Here is an 18,219-nt window from a genome sequence, read left to right on the forward strand (position 1 = left end):
GCTGCCTTTGCTGTGTTGGAAATCTATGGTTTTGACCTGGAATGGGTTCTTTCCTGTGCTCTCCTAGGTAACGGCTCTTTTATTCCTTTCTGTCTGCGAAACAGAACTAATTTGGCATGGATATAAGTCAAATTGACTAGCTGTCCGTTTGAGCTTTTTTTCTCAAATCATTGCAGAGCCCAAAGTGTGGTGATAAAGACTTCATTCAACAGGCTATGTAAACCTTTTTATAGTTTGAGGGTTATTAAGCAGATACTGCGAACATACATAAGCCCTGCTTTTGTCTGAAAACTGTGTAGCTTTTAAAGTTACACCTGAGGTTCCTGTAACATGAGCGGGTTTATTTGGGGGTTTGAATACTTTCTGGCAGTGTTTTATACACTTAATTTCTATTTTCTCTGCGTGCTCAATTAGCATCTATTTGTTTATGGAAAGGGAAGCCCTTTTCTCACCAGATGCTTTAAAAGCTGCAGCTGCTTTTTGAGAGAATGTTAGTCATTTGTAAAGTTGTGCAAGGTTTGTTTTGAAGCTTAACGAGGCATTTCTCTTTTTCTGTTCAAGAAGTGAAACAAACTACCAGGAGTCCAAAATGTCCTCTTCGTCCGAAGAAAAAGCCATAGCAGTTGCACCAAATGCACAGCTTTCTGCATCCCCGGAGACAGACGGTGAGTGTACGTACAGTGCGTTGGAGCTGTTATGTGAGTTGAGGTAGCTGGACTCCTGAAGTAAAATGTGTAGTCGGCCATACCACTAGAGGTGTCTCAGACTGAGGTAGTACTAGCATGTTACTGCCAACTTTCATTGAACTGTAGAGAAAAAACCCTCCTCAAACAAAGTCCTTGTAGAAGGCGCATAGCGAATGTTCCAGTTCTTGATAAAGATATTGAGAAAACTGGTAGAATTTAAAATATTAGAGGGAGAGATCAGTATTTATTTGGCTGTTGTGCACCACTACTAATTTGTGTGGTATGGGATTGTTGTGGTTTAACCCCAGCCAGCAACTAGGCCCACGCGGCCGCTCGCTCACTCCCCCCAGCAGGGTAGGGAGAAGAGGGGACAGAAAAAACCCTCGTGGGTTGAGAAAAAGACAGTTTAATAGAACAGTAACAGAAGAGGAAAGTCATAATAATGGTGGTAATAATAATTATTATGGTAACAGGGTATACAAGATAAAACGATACAATACCCGATGATCCGTTACCCAGCCTGTCCTGAGCAGTGATCGCGGATCCCTGCCCGCCCCTCCGCCCCAGCCAACCCCCATTTATGTACTGAGCATGACGCCTGTGGTATGGAATATCCCCCTGGTGGTGCCTATGGTCCCTCAGCTTCTCTGGGAAGCTGAAAAAGTCCATGACCAATATAAACATTAGCTAGCAACAACTGAAACAGTCAGTGTTATCTACATTCCTCAACATTCTTCTCATACCAAATCCAAAAGACAGCAGCTACTAGAAAGAAAATTAAGTCCGTCTGGCTGAAACCAGGACAGGGATCTGCTGCTTGAGTTCCTGCGTTAAAAGATGATGCATCCTCGGGGTTCAGGCTGTGAAGAAGAGCTCGCTGTGAGTGTGCCTTTCCAGCCCCCCTTTCCTCTCTTGTTGTTCTTCTCTATGGAATTGCCAGCTGATTTTCCTTTTCCTCTTTTTTCTTTTTCCTTTTTTTTTTTAGTATTTTTTTTTAATTTATTGTGGGGCTGCTTCCTTCACCAGGTAGATAGTTCTGGCTTCTAGTTTTTGGAGGAAGCCCAATATAGGTGGCAGGACGGAGACTACCATTGTTGGCTCCTGCTCTGTCTGTTACTTCTTGTTGCTTACAACTGTGTCATTTATACAGCAGTTGAGTTTAAATTATAAAAATCTCTTCCAGCTGTGATAAGTATCCTTGACAGTGAGGACATGGTCAGTACTCATTCAGAAAATCGCCTCGAGGGGAAGTGTGTGGATTTACCTGAAGACCAGAACCAGGAAGCAGCTGAAGTTGAAGAAAATGTTCCTTTTCTGCAGGAAGAAATAACTCTTTCTCTCAATCTTCCTAAAACTGAGGAAACGACTGTAAGTAAACTCTTTTCCCATTTTCTACAAAATAGAAAACGCTTTGCAAGTGTTGAGGACAGTCCCATCTTACTGACAATTAGAAGGCACACAAAACCATCTGTGTTTCTTTAGCTGGTCAACACAAGTGAAAACCTCATTCCATAAGGGCAGATCCCTTTTTCTGCTGTGCATTTTCTGCTCCTGTAGCACCAAATAGAACCTGTCAAAACTTGGGCCTTTGAGAGCTGTAGAAGGACAAACAAATGTCTAAACTATTTTTTAAAATAACCATGCATTCATTTGGTTTCCTGGAACGTAAACATTTCTTATTTGACTTAACAAAGTAGTAGTTTAATTGTTAAAGATGATACAAAAAGTTGGGGAGTGCAGCTTGTTGATGCTGGGGGCCGTTTACGAAAGGACAAAATGATGCGGGAACCAAACTCATTTTCAGAATGATTTAGGTGCTTGGATCCTTTCCTCTCTCTTCCTTATTAACATAAACAGAAATCCCAGCAGTGAGTTCATTTCAGTGTCAAGATATTTCCAGCTACTCCAGGTACTTCAAGCTCTTTTTTTTTTTTTTTTTTTTTTTTGTAAGTACAACAGCATTTTTTTGCAACATCTCCACTTCGTAAAAGAGGACTTTTTAAAGGTTGTTCACGTGGAGTGAAAATTAGCACTGGTGATTCTCTAGTTGTCCCATTATTCTTTCTTCTGCTGGGGCTGCTGAGTTCTTTAGGGGACATCCACAATGAATCCACGTACCATGCAGAGCATACTGTCAATTTCCTGTAGGATTGTAGTCACAGGAATTAGTAATAGTTAGGAGTGAAATACAAACTGAAAGGTAGGGGTACCACAAATAGATTGGTCTTAAGTAAGAGAAAATGCGTTTCGGTGTCCCAGATTGCAGAGGAAGTTAAACAGGCAGTCATTGATGTAGCTCGTCTGGGCTTTGGGATTTAGGACAACGCTGTAGAGAAGATGGTTCTAGACTTGGGAAACTTAGGGCAAACTGCTTACCGCTTTCTTGTTCATAGAGTTGTAAGCATAAAAGGAAAGTTTATGCAGACTGGTATTTCTTGGATTTAGTTTTGAAGCATGGCGCGTTGCTATAATATGATGCTTTAGCAACTTTTGACAAAGCAGGAGGCAAGAAAATGAGCAGGTTCTATGGAGACTGGGGACTGCTCTTGAGGGGCTTCTTCCTTCTGCCGGTGTTGGCTAGCTCTACAACTTAGAGGGCTGGGAAGAGATCTTTACACGTGGATTAAATTATCTTGACCATCTGAGTCCCTGGAAATACGTAACAGATACTGCTTTTGTTCTCACCATAAAAACACGAGGTGGAGCTATTTAGAATATGCTGTGTTGTCTCAGGCAATCCAAGCGGCTCCTTAGAGTGCAGGGTTGAGCTGTCGGATGTGAGAGCTGGCCAGTTTGACAAAGTGTTGCCGACTGGAACTTTCAGCTTTTCTCTCATCGTTGCCTTTTACCCTGTTAGATGGTAAATGGAGCACGCGATGGCGTACACTGAACACTCTCTTCTCTGTCCCTTAAACACAGAAGCTGTCATCGGTAGCAGGGAGTACACTGTATGTTTCTGACTTTACACCCAGCAGTGATCCGAAAGGAAAAGCAGCATTTCACTGTCCTTGGTTTCGTCTGGGTCAGTTTGAAGTCGGTCTCTTTGGTAATGACTATTGCATTAACAGGCATTTTTTTTAACTTTAGGTGATTGAAGACAGTGGGGTTAAGGCACAAATCTCTGAAGAGGCACCGGAAACACCACCCTATAGTGAACGACATCCATCAGGCAATCTTCCATACACCTGTGATCCTATAGAGCAGCAGTTTGCATGTGATTTGCCTGACGATAAAGATGGTGAATGTGATGCAGCTGAGGGAGATGGAGAGCTTTTTATATCTCAGAGTAATTTTACTTTAGTCTTGGAAGAAGAAGGTGGTGAAGGGGAGATGGGAGACCCTACACTAGGAGATGCTTCTAAGCCGGCTGGCGCAACAACAGAGGAGAAACCTGTGAACAGTTTAGGAAATACTGAAAACCAAGAACACGTTACAAACTCAGTGTCCACTGTAACTAATGATCAGGAATCTCAAAATATTGTAGAGTCGCTTCCATATGTGCCTGAACCCATTAAGGTGGCTATTGCTGAGAACTTACTGGATGTAATCAAAGACACAAGAAGTAAAGAATTCACGTCTGAAGTTGTAGAACAATCTATTCATGAAACCATAGGAAAAAAGGGAACTAGATTCCAGAAGGCCAGAGCTCCTTTAACAACTGTGCCAGAAGGAGTGGAAGATGAAACCAGCATCCATCAAGTGGAGTATGTTAGCACTCCTAGAACACGCACAAGGGGACAACTGAGTAGAAGTTTAAGTATTCCATCTGCAGGTGCTCAGCAACTTCTGAAGGCAGATAAACCGTTTCTGGTTGGACTGTCTCCTCGGAGAAGTACCAGGCGAGCCAAAGAAGCCCCTGAGACTTCTGGTCTTCAAACAGAAGAAAATGCTCAAGGTGAGCAAACACCTGTGATGCCTGTTACTCCTAGGAGAGGTAGGAAGCCTAAAGTGACTAACGTACAGAAAGTAGAAAGCAGCCATTCTGACGGACAAACATTGTCCGTCAGTACGCAGTCCATAGCCGTTACTCCAAGAAGAGGATTAAGGAGAGCAAAGGAAGCTACGTCTGAAGTCTTGGAAGAAGAGGCTATTGAGGAAACGTCTCTCTCTGAGGGTAGCATTACTGCTTCTGCTGCTTCCAAGAGGACTAGAGGAGGAAAAAGTTCAGCAGGAGATCAAGGACCTGGCCAGGCTGACCCTGATCATAAGGTAAAACCAGCCGTCAGTCCCAGCAGAAGGGCAGGAAAACTGAAGGGCATTAATTCACAATTTACTGAAAGTATTGTCAAGGACCAAGAGGCGCAGTCTAGTGACCAAGTCCTTTTACCTGTGCCAACTAAAAGAGGCAGAAGAAGAAAGATGAGTTCATCAGAAGTTTCAGAAAATTCTGACCTTGATCTGTCTAGATCGTCACTTCCTCAAACAGAATTTAAACTTCCTGTGACTCCTAGAAGAAGTGCTAGGAAGGGGGCCCAAAATCTCTTGGCAGAGATACAATCTCTCTCTACTCAGGAAGGCATACATTCAGGTGGGAAGGTGGAAATCCTTGCTACTCCCAGGAGAAGTACCAGAAGAGTTCCACATGCTAAGCCAGAAAAAACGGATACTCATGAGCAAACACCTGCACAGCCAAAGGAGGAATTAACCCCACCCAGGACGGCAGTAAGGACAGGGCGTCGGGGCAGAAAGAGACGAGCAGTGTTGGAGGAGAGCACAGGGGAGGGGGCCTTCCCCCAGGGACCTGGTGGCAGTCCTTTGCTGCTTGAAGACTTAAATCCATCAGGACGTGATGAAACATCAAGAACTTCAACAGATCGCGTTATGAGCACCAGATCCCGCAAAACTGCCGTGCATCAGAAACTGCCTGTTGAGGAAAATGCGTCCTTCCTTTTCTCCCCTCCTCTCACAAAGCTGACAAAGAAATGTAAAGGTAGGAGCATTATGTTTATACGCAAAATAGGGGATATTGCTGTTTTGTAAACCACAGAAAACAGACTGTGAGGACGGCTTTTAAGCGTTGTAAAGAATCTAACCATACAAAAAAAATTGGGGAGGAGATGATTCATCTGTTTTCTGAACTCTACGTGACTGGCTGGCTAGTGGTGGAGGAGGCTGATCTGAGTAGAGTAATATGAAATTTAATCTGAATTTTTATCATGAGCTTAATTTCTACCTGTTTCAAAAACCGGAGGGTATCTGGTAATATGTGATTGACATCTCTTCCCCACACTGGAGAAACAAAGGGGACATGCTTCCAAAATCCTGTTCAGTTTTTAACTTAAAATGAGCTGCGTCTTGTAACAAACTATCCAGCTGTTTAATGATGTGACTGTTTTCCATGGACATATACTTTGGTAGTGAAGTTACTGCGCATTGGGCTCTTTGTATTAGAGTACATGATAAGAAGAACTCTTTTGAGATGTTTAAGGATTGCTGATGCCTCTTGAGCGCAATATCTTTGATTACCTAAGTGTAGGTAAAATCACTGCACCGCATTATTTTTGTTTCACTATGTACTGCCAAAGAATGGATCCTAAGAGGCAGTAACTAGGGGAAAAATACCTCCACATTGAGTGTTTATGAACCTGATTGGACCTTTTATTTCAGGCGGCTATTGTGCTTTTGATTATCAGCTGCAATTTAATGTCACTGTCCTTTATGTCTAGTGTCCGTGTATGCTAACAGTGCATTGTGGTTTTAGCTGGAGAAGCAGACCGTTCTGTGCAGCTTAAGGATTTGGACCCGGACCTGTCTTCTCAATTTGTCTTTTCACCTCCTCTTTTGAGGTCCAGGAGAAAAAATGTATCTAGCGTTTCCCGAATTGGGAAAGAACCGGTAAGTAAAACTGTAGTTGTCTCCCATTCTTAATTTTTGTTCTGTCATGCTTTTTCGAATCATACTTTGCAACGGCTTGCCTTTTTCTGTGAACGTATATCTGAAAAGAGAGAACTTGAAATTAATCAGGGGAACAACTTATTATTTTTTTTCCTTCATGAAAACTAGTGATAAAAATCAATTTTGAATCTGCCTAAGTCAAGAATTAGTAAGCATTGCTTTGCTTTTAAGAAAAGGCACAGTGGCTTTCCTTAAACTTACTGGGTGTGTTATCTGTTGATTTCTGAATTTCAGCTTTTAGGTTGGTGTGAGAGTTTGAGATGGAAGGTTTGTTTTTGTGGAGGGAAACTGTAATGCTTTTGGCAGTACCTTTGTCATGACTTGTTCATGAAAGAAACATTCATCTGTGTTCTGTAGAAGTGTAAGAACTTGTGAATAAGTAATGTTTTTGTTGCCTTATCATAGCCGCTTCTGACTAAGGAGGAGGAGGATGCCAAATCTACAGAGTCTGTGGGAAAGCAAAAATTGAAGAGAGGTAGAACTGCAAAATCAAAAATGAAGAAAGCGAGCAAGTATGAAAAGCTTTTTGAACGCTTACTTGCATTCCTTTATTTTGGTAGCAATTCAGCTTTTGGCCACCTCACTTGCTCTTCCTCCCTTGGCGGTACAGTTCTGCTCTGACTTTGCGAGCCTGTCCAGCTTGCTGGTCTCCTGGGCACCGTTTTCCCCACTTCACGGTTCAGTTTTCTATTGGAACCAGAAGAGGGAGGGGCTAGGAAAGGCCAAGTGGGTGCTACTCTTTGCAATGATGGCGTGCTCTCCTGTCATTCCACCTTACGAAACCACGCTCTTACGGTCTTTAGTTCCCCATAGAAGGCAGGAGTGGGTCAGACGACGAGTAAAGAGAACGTCTTGTTTCTGGCCGTGTTTTCCGGTTCCTTCTGGAAAACCGTCTGGGGAGAGTTGCCTCTTAAAATCAGGGCGTGGGGGCGCTCAAAAAGCTCACGCGAATACTGAGTGAGAATGCTTGGGACAGTCTGGTAAGGAACGAAAGCAAAAGGAAGCTTGTTTCTCTATGTTTTCTGCCTTGACCCTATCTTCAAAGAAGCCCATAAACAATTCTTTGGCATCGATTTTTGTAATTCCAAAATTACAAAACGTTTTCCTCTACTGGATACTGTTGGTAATCAAAAAATCAATTTGATACTTCTCTTTCTTTTTAGGATCACGAGAAAAGAAGGCTCTTGGTCACCTCCACCAGTGGAAATAAAATTCGTCTCTCCTTTTGGAACTCCAGCAGATGGAACAAAAAGCAAACAGAAAGAAACCGCAGACACGGCAGAGAAGACTCTACGAAAGAACAAAAAAAGACTGTCTAATTTTCCAAAGCCAGTTGTGCGTCGGAAGATGCTGTAACGGTGTTTTAAGTTTATAATGTACACACACCACTGTTCGTAAAGTCATCAAAACTGTGTGGATTAGTAAAAAGAAAAAAAAAATCATCTAATTTGGAAGAGCTAATTTATATAAATTATTGTAAAATTTCATAAACAAACGGTCTTCAATAAGTAACTCCATATGGAGTGTTATTTCCTCCGTCAATGCAGTTTTCTATTTTATAGTAAGACTTCATACATTTATATAATATGTAAATACAAGTTATTTTAGGATTGTTAAATAAAAATGTATACTTCACAACATGCTTACTGTCTGATAGCTTTTTGAGGGAACATAGGGTTGAATGGCCTTTATAGGTCAGAAATGTTAATGTTGGTTTGCAAGAGTGTTTAAAGCCTTCGAAAGTGAGGCCAAAAGCTTTTTAAGCTTTTTAAAGTTTGCTTAGAACTCCTTTAACAAGTAATCGTGTAAAATGTACTAGTGTAAATTTTATAAATGATTTTTGACCTTCTGGCACAAATAATTGGGCTTACAATACAAAATGATAATTCCTTACATTCACAGTTAAGTTGTATTGTATCGAAGTCAGAATGTAAACAATTGTATTTTAAGCTGTGCAATATTTTTTTGTATTTGTCTTAAAACTTTGGGAAAGCTGCTCTTTAGCCCATAAAACTGTATCACACCTCAGATGTTTCCTCATTGTTTACAATTCGTTGTCAGTAAAAAATTAACTGTATAGAGAGTGTGATGCTTACAGTAGCATATCAAATTTAAAGGGATATTACCCACATAGTTTGAAATTTGAGCCAAAATTATTTTCATAAGGTTAGTAAGAATGCTACTATAATTGAAATAATTATTGCCTGTAAACATAGCTTGCAATATTTGAAGCCTGCATATCACAGCACTGAAAACCTGATGGTAAAGCTAACGTAGTAGTCTGAAAAAGGCACAAAAATGTATAGAAATCTTCATTACAAACCGTATTTTTGAATAATTTTTTGTTAATAATTGTGGGTTATGAGGTAAATGTCCCTGTAAGGCTTCAATTTGTAAAAGCAAATTCAAAAAAAATACTCTTTTAAAAACAGACACGGAAGTACTATTTTGATGTGCAGTCTTTTACACAATGGATTATTTTTATGTATGTCAATTTATACATGGATGCAACTTTGAAGACTACGGAATGGTGGAACCTGACATTAAACTCTTCAATGAGTAAAAACTACTACGTTTACTCCAAGAAATAATTTATTGGTTAACTAATACCTTACACATAATGGATGAATGTATGTATTAATAACAGACTAAGCTTGTAAAAGAAGCTTCTTCTAGGGCCATGGCTTTTCTGTCTCAGAACAGGTCATTCTAGAGAAGGAGCTGCATGCGCTTGGATATTTTTCTCTTTGGGAGTATTCATGACTGAATGAAAGCTTGAGAAAAGAATGACAAATGTTGACAGTGTGAAAGTGGCAGTTCGAGTGAGTCCTTTCAGTCAGGTTAGTAATTGTTTACTCGGAGTATTTTGTACTTGAACTACAATATAGTCAAAGAGGAAAGGTGGGGGAAGTTCTAGCAATATTTTTTTAAATTCACGTAGTAGAGAAATGCAGTGAATAGCTCAGAAAATGAGGTAAAAGGTCAGACTTTCAAACCCGGAAAAGAAAATTGATGTCAAATCTGAATGTATGTTTTGTGTAGGGCACAAGAGTATTTATAAAATGCTCTGATTTCTGATCAACTAGAATTGACTGATGAAATGCTAATGAAGATCACTTAATAGGACTTGAACATGTTTCTGTCATTTATACTAGAGTATATTTTTTGGTCTGAAAATTAATGGAATCAAATGAAAACGTATTAGCTAGTCTTATTAATTTGTAGTCATTTTTAACCTCTTAATTTTATAACCAGCTCAGCTGATTTTTCTTCATTTGGCAATGCTTTGGAGGAAAAAAGAAAGCAGTAGTAATAATAAGAAAATTGGCCTGTGATTTAATAACTTCCTAAAGGTTTGTAATAGTCTAGTAATTTTTTTACCTTAATGGAGTTTTATTCCAATTACATGTTAAAATGTTTTCCTCTCCCCCCCCCCCCCTTTTTTTTTTCCAGTTACCTAGATCACTGGACAGTTCTTGTGTGCTGACCAGTTTCCCCAGGGAGCAGTTTAAGAAGAACAGGAGTGTAAGCATAACGTATAACAAGGAAATGGGATTTCAGAAAGTTGAAGAACGTAGAAGGAAATCGAAGCAAAAGCAGGCACTGGGGATTTTTTTGGTAGAGCCTGAGAGAAGGAAAAGAAGCTAGCTAACAGCATTAAGACGGCAACTCAAGGAGTTTATAATGAAGTGGAGAAAATAGATTTTCCTTTGGGTTTTTCTTGTGTAGGCTCGCTACAAGTATGTGAAGGGTAGAGGGGAAAAGATCACTTCAACAAGGGTGAGAGGGATCCAGCGCATGGGCAGTGCTGCTTAACAGTGAGGTTGAATTGGGAAGGAGACTTGCCTTTTAAAAGATTAAAATGGCTTGGACATGAGTGGCTGAGCAGGCTAGGAGTCTTTAATAGAGACTTGCAGGTGCTTGCACATGTATTTGAGAGGATGTTAATGTTCGTGGTGCCAGAGAAGAGCAGGAAAGAGGGATGACGCACCGCTGTGGTGGATGCGTGCAGAAAGCTCTAGGGGCACAGAGCAGCAGTTCTCTTGTGAGCAAGATGAGAATTTCCCGGGAGCTACTTGGTACAGTTCATCACTAAACACGACAATTCTGAAGGTTTGCTATAGGAAATTGAATTGCTCGAGGGGTGTGTGTTTTTCTCGCCCTGAAGAAAAACTAGACTTTCTCAAGAGTGTTGTCGTGCGTCTGCTTTGATCTAATGTCAGACGGCTAAAAGCTGAAGCTAAATTGTGCATCTGTATCTTTGGGGCCGTAACCCCAGAGAAATGCCACTGGAAGGTTAACTACCTTGGAGTAGACTCTCACCTTTCAGAAAGAACAAAAGTAGGTGTATTGACACATTTTATTTCCAGGAAACACATTTGCGAAGTTATTAGTGAAGGGAGAATGACTTTTAATCAGATTAAGGGCTGTTGTTAGAAGGGAATTTGTCAAGAAAATAGATGTTTCAGTAGAAATGGTTCGTGAGTTACTTCAGAGATTTAACACAAACACTCATAAGACTTTTTTTTTCTTCAAATGTTTATAAGCCAAGGCTGATGAAAGTATTAATTCCAGGTTGTAACATGAAGGAGAATTAGAGCAAATCCATTTTACTTTTGATAGCTGTTTAGTGCTTAAAGCATTGACTGATTCACATGGACTTAGTTTATTTGCCTTAATATTTGTACATGCCCAGTGTGCAAATAAGGCCACAGATAACCAAGTGGTTTAATCAGAACTTCCTCTCATGGAAGACTATTCTCAGGGTTGTCAGCGCAATAAACTTATTTGCTGCAATGTCATCAGTTCCCATGTAACTAGTCATAAATAGCTTAGCTGTTGATTTCTGGTGGGGAAAAAAGAAGCTACAGCCAGAGGCCAGTTGGTAGCTTCTCGTGAGTTGTTAGGCAGTGCTTGTAACCTGTTAGTCTAGGCCCCCCTGAAAATACTATGAAGTAATAGAATTTCAAGTAATAAGATAGCATTTGTTTCTTATTTTGTTTGTACTTTTGTCTTCTGTGCAAAATTTGCAGGTTTCCATTCCAGGAATGCTTTTTTCACCAAAGTAGTCAAGGTAATGAGTCTCTTTGATATGCTTGGAGATAAATGTACTGTGGCTCCTTTTGAATTAAAGCTGTTCCTAAAATAAAATGCATTTTCCAAAGCACTGTGCTGTGTGGATGACCAATATGTGAGGTAGAGGGAAAAATGCAAGTTACGGTTAGCGATGTGTCTGTTTGTTTAGGTCACTTGCTCCTTGGCTGTGGTTCAAGAGCAGGCTTATCCCACGGCAGTCATTGGTGTGGTGTGCATTGCTGTTGATCTTGATTTAAATCCAGACTAAAACATGAATTATTATCGAGTGACTTGTAATTTTAATAGAGAGAGAAGGATGCGGGAAGTTAGTGCGTGATTTTTTTATCAGCTCCCAGCAGCACAAGCATATATGGCACAGGAAAACCTTTATTGGTCTTGTAGTGGCTTCAGCAGGATCCAACAGTTACACAGGCCAGCTAAGATTTTATTCAAAGAACCAACTAAAAGCAGTTTTACCTAATACACAGTTGTAGACTGGTCGGTTCATTTATCTCATCTTATTAACATTAATATAAGAGTAATGCAAATGACTGGCATTTATCCGTTGACTGGTTTGAAGCACTATCTAGATTTTGTCTACATTTCCATCATTGTGAAACTCAGTATTACTTTCAAGTGTGTTTGCAAATGTTAATTTCTAATTTAGTGGGGGCGCTCCTACCAGACAGCAGCGTTTGTGTATGCGTTTGCTGGCTCATCTATGAAGAGGATGCACTTGATCCTTTGTTTAGAGGGGTCTTTCATCATCTTGGTCAAGGATTCTGGAGAACACCTGTCAAGGCTATAATGCTACTCTGCTAACGTATGGTCAGACTGGCTCAGGGAAGAGCTAGCTGATGATCAGATAGGGTGCAAACAGGTGCCTGGTGCCCCTTGTGTGTGAAGAGCTCTTCAAAGCCACCCAGAATCTGGAAAAGAACAAGCGTTACCAGGTGAGATTAGCACAAAGTGTCATTTATTGCCAAGATCGTTCCAGGTTGTGCTTTCAAAGTCTCAGTGAATCAGCAAAAAAGAGAAACTGTGAGTATATGGAGCAACTTAGCACTACAAGCCGTAGTGGATCCTATAAAATAATGTTGAAAACAAAACTGATGTAGTACAACTAGATTTGCAGATAAGTCCTACAATGATAATTTGCCACAGGTGTAACTAGTTGATCCCTAACATGAGAACCAAAAATGTTCATTTTTAGTAAACCTTTTCTTAAGAGCTGTTGCAAACACTGATCTTCCTTTATGTACCATGAAGTGAGCTGCTCCTTATTGTCTGTTATGTTCCCTAGCTTCGCTCTTGCACAGGGTATTCATGAGAAAGTCTTTCCAGCACCTCAGTAGAGAAAACTAATGCTTTCTTCTTTATAGCGTACAGAAGCTTTATAGTGCCGTACCTCTCCTATATGGTAGGAGCAATGTTTTTAGCCTTGCAGTACAGCTTCTGTAGCTGATGGATGCTCCCACTCCATCAGTATCCTTCTGTGCTTGCAGTCCAGTGGATTCTAGCACATCTGTAAGCAGGAAGCTTTGCTCTAGCGCAGTAGTGCCTTCTGCCTACAGAAGTACCACCCTGGTCACTGAAGGCTGCTTGCAATTTACTCCTGTGTTACTTCCCTTAAGAAAGAGCGCTTTGTTTTCCCTAACTAGCCTCCCCAGCTCTGTACCAGCAGAAATGATGCAAGAATGCCATTTGTGAGCATGTTTCTGTGTCCCTTTGACATCCTCATCCACTGTGTGCCCTTGTGATAAACACAACAGTGAAAACTCCTTCCTTCCCATCTTGGTTGCCGTATCAATGTGTAAATAAAAAAACCAACCCTATTTGAAGCAGAGTTATGCCTATTTTATAGAGGTCTTGGATAGAGAAAAAAAAAAAATGCTGGTTGAACCACCCTACCCAGCTATCAAAAATTAATTAAAAATTCACACTTCTTGAATTTTCTACAATGCTCTTTAGATGCTTAATAACTTAAAACTTAAGTAAAATGACTCATTGAGACATATGATGGCATCTACCTGGAAAGCAATGAGGATTATGCACATGAGGGTAGGTGAGGAGGAAATGCTGGAGAAGAAACAGCATTGTGATGAAACAGTAAGGATCTGATAAATAACTGCAAGAATTAAGCTTATGTAAGGGTTTGGGATCAAGGGAAGTTTTGATCTGTGTAATCTGGGATGAAACTCCATTAAGTTTGTGGCTTTTTTCCAAATATGTTTTACCTTCTAATTACTTCTTGTCTTTACAGATCACTTTCAACGTGCTGGAAATCTATAATGACCAGGTAATGAGGTCGCTTTGCTTCCGTATTAACAAATCTTAGTTTTCTGTGTACATCGATTTCTTTTTTGCTCGTTGTAATTTGACAGTCATCCTTTATGCTCTCTTAACGTGACCCTTCTGGGCATGTTGGCTGAAGTGTGTGGGTGCTGCCTGGACCTAAGAGCATCGTTTTGCTGCTTGAGCCACCCGGCTGCTCTGCCATACCCCTGGCCAAGCTCTTTCATTCCTTGTGGTGCTTTTCTTCTTTCTCCTTTCTGTGCTTTCCTCCTTTTTGAAGAAAAAAGGGGGCCGCACTCAAATGGTTGCGGTCAGTGGCTCAATGTCCATGTGGAAACCAGTGTCGAGTGGTGTTCCTCAGGGGTCAGTACGGGGACCAGTGCTGTTTAACATCTTTGTCACTGACATGGACAGTGGGATTGAGTGCAGCCTCGGCAACTTTGGTGTTGACATCAAGCTGTGTGGAGCACTGAACACGCTGAAGGGAAGGGATGCCATCCAGAGGGACCTGGACAGGCTTGAGAGGTGGGCCCGTGCAAACCTCATGGAATTCATCCAGGCCAAGTGCCAGGTCCTGCACCTGGGTCATGCAATCCCAGGCACAAATACAGGCTGGTGGAGAGTGGCTTGAGAGCAGCCCTGAGGAGAAGGACTTGGGGGTGTTGGTGGATGAGAAGCTCAACGTGAACTGACAATGCATACTTGCAGCCCAGAAAGCCAACCGCATCCTGGGCTGCATCAAAAGAAGCATGGCCAGCAGGTCGAGGGAGGTGATTCTGCCCCTCTACTCCGCTCTGGTGAGACCCCACCTGGAGTACTGCGTCCAGCTCTGGAGTCCTCAGCACAAGAAGGACATGGATCTGTTGGAACGGGTCCAGTGGAGGGCCATGAAGATGGTCTGAGGGCTGGAGCACCTCTCCTGTGAAGACAGGCTGAGAGAGTTGGGGTTCAGCCTGGAGAAGAGAAGGGTCCGGGGAGACCTTATAGGAGCCTTCCAGTACCTGAAGGGGGCTTACAGGAAAGGTGGGGAGGGACTCTCTATCAGGGAGTGTAGCGATATGACGAGGGGTAACAGTTTCAAACTGAAAGAGTGGAGATTTAGGTTGGATATTAGGAAGAAATTCTTTGCTGTGAGGGTGGTGAGGCACTGGAACAGGTTGCCCAGAGAGGCTGTGGATGCCCCATCCCTGGAAGTGTTCAAGGCCAGGCTGGATGAGGCTTTGAGTAGCCTGGTCTAGTGGGAGGTGTCCCTGCCGACGACAGGAGGGTTGGCAGAGTCACCTCCCTTGACTTGCTGGCCATGCTTCTTTTGATGCAGCCCAAGATGTGGTTGGCTTTCTGGGCTGTGAGTGCACATTGTCGGCTCATGTTGAGCTTCTCGTTCACCAACACCCGCAAGTCCTTCTCCTCAGGGCTGTTCTCAAGCCATTCTCCTCCCAGCCTGTATTTGTGCCTGTCAACAGCAAAGTTGCTGAGGCTGCACTCAATCCCACTGTCCGTGTCGCTGACAAAGATGTTAAACAGCACTGGTCCCAGTACCTACCCCTGAGGAACTCCACTCGACGCTGCCCACCACTTGGACATCGATCTGTTGACCACTCAAAGAGTTGCAGTCCATCTGTCAAATCCACGTCCCTCTACTTTAGAGACAAGGATGTCATGCAGGACAGTGTCAGGTGCTTTGTGCATAAGTCCAGGTAGAGGATGTCAGTTGCTCTTCCCTTATCCACCAATGCTGTAGCACCGTCATAGAAGGCCACCACGTTTGTCAGGCACGACTTGCCCTTAATGAAACCTTTATTAAGATGTGAGCTTTCAATGTAGATTAAATTTACCTGGAAAGCGGAACTTGCTGGGAATGAGTTTCTAAATGTGGTAAAGACCAAATAAGCACCCCGTTCTCAATTGAAGTCAATCTTAATTTATGTTCTATCCTTACTAACTGTAGCAATATTTTTTGTTGTTGTTATTTTAGTAACGAATTTTGGCTATAAGTCTCTTTCCCTAGGTAACAGACTTACTATCTAAAACCAGGAAGCCTGGTGGGCTCAAGGTTAGAGAAGGGCAGCAGTGGGGTTTTTATGTGGACAGTTTGAAGCCGATGCTTTGTGGTAATTACGCACAGACCAAGAGGTTAATGGAACAAGGGAATAAGATGAGAACAACAGCTACAGCTACCATCAATGCCACAAGCAGTTGGTCTCAAATGGTCATCACAATCCAGTTCAACCTCCCCCCTTTAAATTTGCTTTTGAAATTTATGCTTATACTGTTCCCATATTTTCACTTTCTTTTCCCTTAGCGCTCTGGCTGAGGTTGCTACAGCAAAGAAAGGGGCTTGATCCTGAGGAACCTCCTGCAGTCTGCTCTGGGCAGAAACAGCAGGACCATCATGGTAAATTGATTCTTGCATTTATAACCCACTTTCCCTGCTGAAATGGAATTGCATGGCTCTAACGTTGGTGCAAGCGGGCGTAGTTTAAAAGTTAAGGTTGCTTTCTATGCAACACAGAGGTGAGGACCCTTCCGCTGCTCAAAAGATTCTCGACGCTACTAAATACGTTACTAAAATGGAGACCATTTCTGTTTTCAGACCAAAAATGTGGCTGACACAAAATCTCTCTCTCTCTTTCTACGTTAGAGATTGAAACCCCGTTTCTTTTAAAGAGTTTGCTGCATATTTGGAAAAATTTACCTAGATAGAGATAAATGCAACTATAAAACTCAGAAGCACCTGTTTTATATAAACGCCATGTTCTTTCCATAAAACAAAGCAGTATTATGAAACAGCTATTTGTATTTCCTGAATTCTGAGATTATTACTTGTCCTGTGCACCAGATGTTGCATTCCTAAATAAGATGAAACCCCCACAGGGTCCTCTTTGTCTCGGGTGAATTAACTGTATACTCCAGCACCTTTGAAGAGGTATTTTTTCTTAAAGCAAGTACTATCAAATGAAAGATGGAAGAATACAAATAGAAAACGTGCACGTGTGAAAATGTTGACTGTAAATGCTGACAGTCTTCAAACAGCTTACCTGAGTTTCTTCAAATGCTAACTTTCTTACTGTTTTGAACAAATTTAAGGACAGATTCTTCAACTGTTACTTGTACCAATACCATCGACGTGGTTTTGAGGTTTTTTTTTTGCGTTGGCGCTAGCGTAAGGCAGAGTTACCAGGATTTGAGCACCTTCAGTATTCACTTTGACAAAACCCACCTCTGTCTTCTCATCTGTCTGTCTCTCTTTCTCCTAAATTGCTAACCTGCTAAAAAGAGTTAGTTTATAGCCAGATTGCTAAGACACTAGGATTCTTCTTTTATGTTTAAGGACTTTATGGTCATCTTTTCCATGTTAATCCCTATCTCATTTTTGGTAGGGTTTAAAACTAATTTTAAAAACCTCCTTCAAAACCCAATGGCAGGTAATATGTTTGATACGCTCACAGACTGCAGCCGAGACTCCAGCAGACCTCTGTTACGAAGGAACTCTGTCAACCTGACGATACGCTGAAAGGCACACTTTCATAGTTTTTCCCGCTCTGGTCTCGGTGCCAATTGCGGTCAGGTGCTGGGCAAAATGAGAAGAGATACCAGCTCAAAGTGACTGACAGCTGAGGAGGAAGGAAAGGGTGAATGTGCCAATAAGGGAGGGCAGCATATTAAGAGCTTATTCTGTATTCTTATTAACGCACGGCGTATATTTTGACAGCTAAGTTATGTGACGGAGGTAGCTCTTTTTCCTGAGAATTCTGGGTCTCTCTCGTGTGCGTGACTTAGTTCAGCTTCTTTCCTTCCCTTTCTCTCCCGGCAATGCAGCACAGAGTTGAAACGTAGAGCGTACAGATGACCCCTGCTGCCAGGCGTTGGTTGTCTCTGCTTCCCGATGCCGGATCCCAGCGACAGTGCCACACAGAGCTATTCCTTCCTGCCCAGGAGCAGTTTGCTTCCCGGCCACTTCCCCAGTCCCTCGTCTCCTTCTGCAAGAGGAGGTTCCCTCTCTCCTCCTGGCCTTTCTGGGGCTCAGAACTGAAAACGGCCCTCTTTGCAGTCCTTCCAGACAGGCTTTCGCTGGGACTCCAGCACTAATTATTCCTTCTTATTCCAGCTCCCCTGAAAAGAGCTCAGGCACTTAGATGTCTGCTGTCCCAACGCGGTTCATGGCTCCGTGACCGCGTGGCTGCAGCTGCCTGGCTACGAGGAGATATCAGGAGCAGAAGATTGAACGTTTCCCGCACCAGTTCAGTCCTGCAAAGAGCTGAATTGC

The 18,219-nt window shown here is 42.1% G+C and overlaps 1 protein-coding gene across 1 annotated transcript in view; it reads left to right on the plus strand.

Annotated features, from left to right (window-relative positions):
• The window catches only part of LOC134512952 (protein ELYS-like), a 51,006-nt gene extending 39,298 nt beyond the window's left edge, over positions 1-11,708 (plus strand). The window contains exons 31-36 of the mRNA XM_063328881.1: positions 562-665; positions 1,870-2,054; positions 3,774-5,616; positions 6,388-6,521; positions 6,987-7,093; positions 7,745-11,708. Of these exons, the coding sequence (XP_063184951.1) occupies positions 562-665; positions 1,870-2,054; positions 3,774-5,616; positions 6,388-6,521; positions 6,987-7,093; positions 7,745-7,937 (2,566 nt within the window). The 3' untranslated portion in view covers positions 7,938-11,708. The remainder of the gene's footprint in view (positions 1-561; positions 666-1,869; positions 2,055-3,773; positions 5,617-6,387; positions 6,522-6,986; positions 7,094-7,744) is intronic.
• Positions 11,709-18,219: the final 6,511 nt, after the last annotated feature.

This window comes from Chroicocephalus ridibundus, chromosome 3, assembly GCF_963924245.1.
Source record: "Chroicocephalus ridibundus chromosome 3, bChrRid1.1, whole genome shotgun sequence".
NCBI lineage: Eukaryota > Metazoa > Chordata > Aves > Charadriiformes > Laridae > Chroicocephalus > Chroicocephalus ridibundus.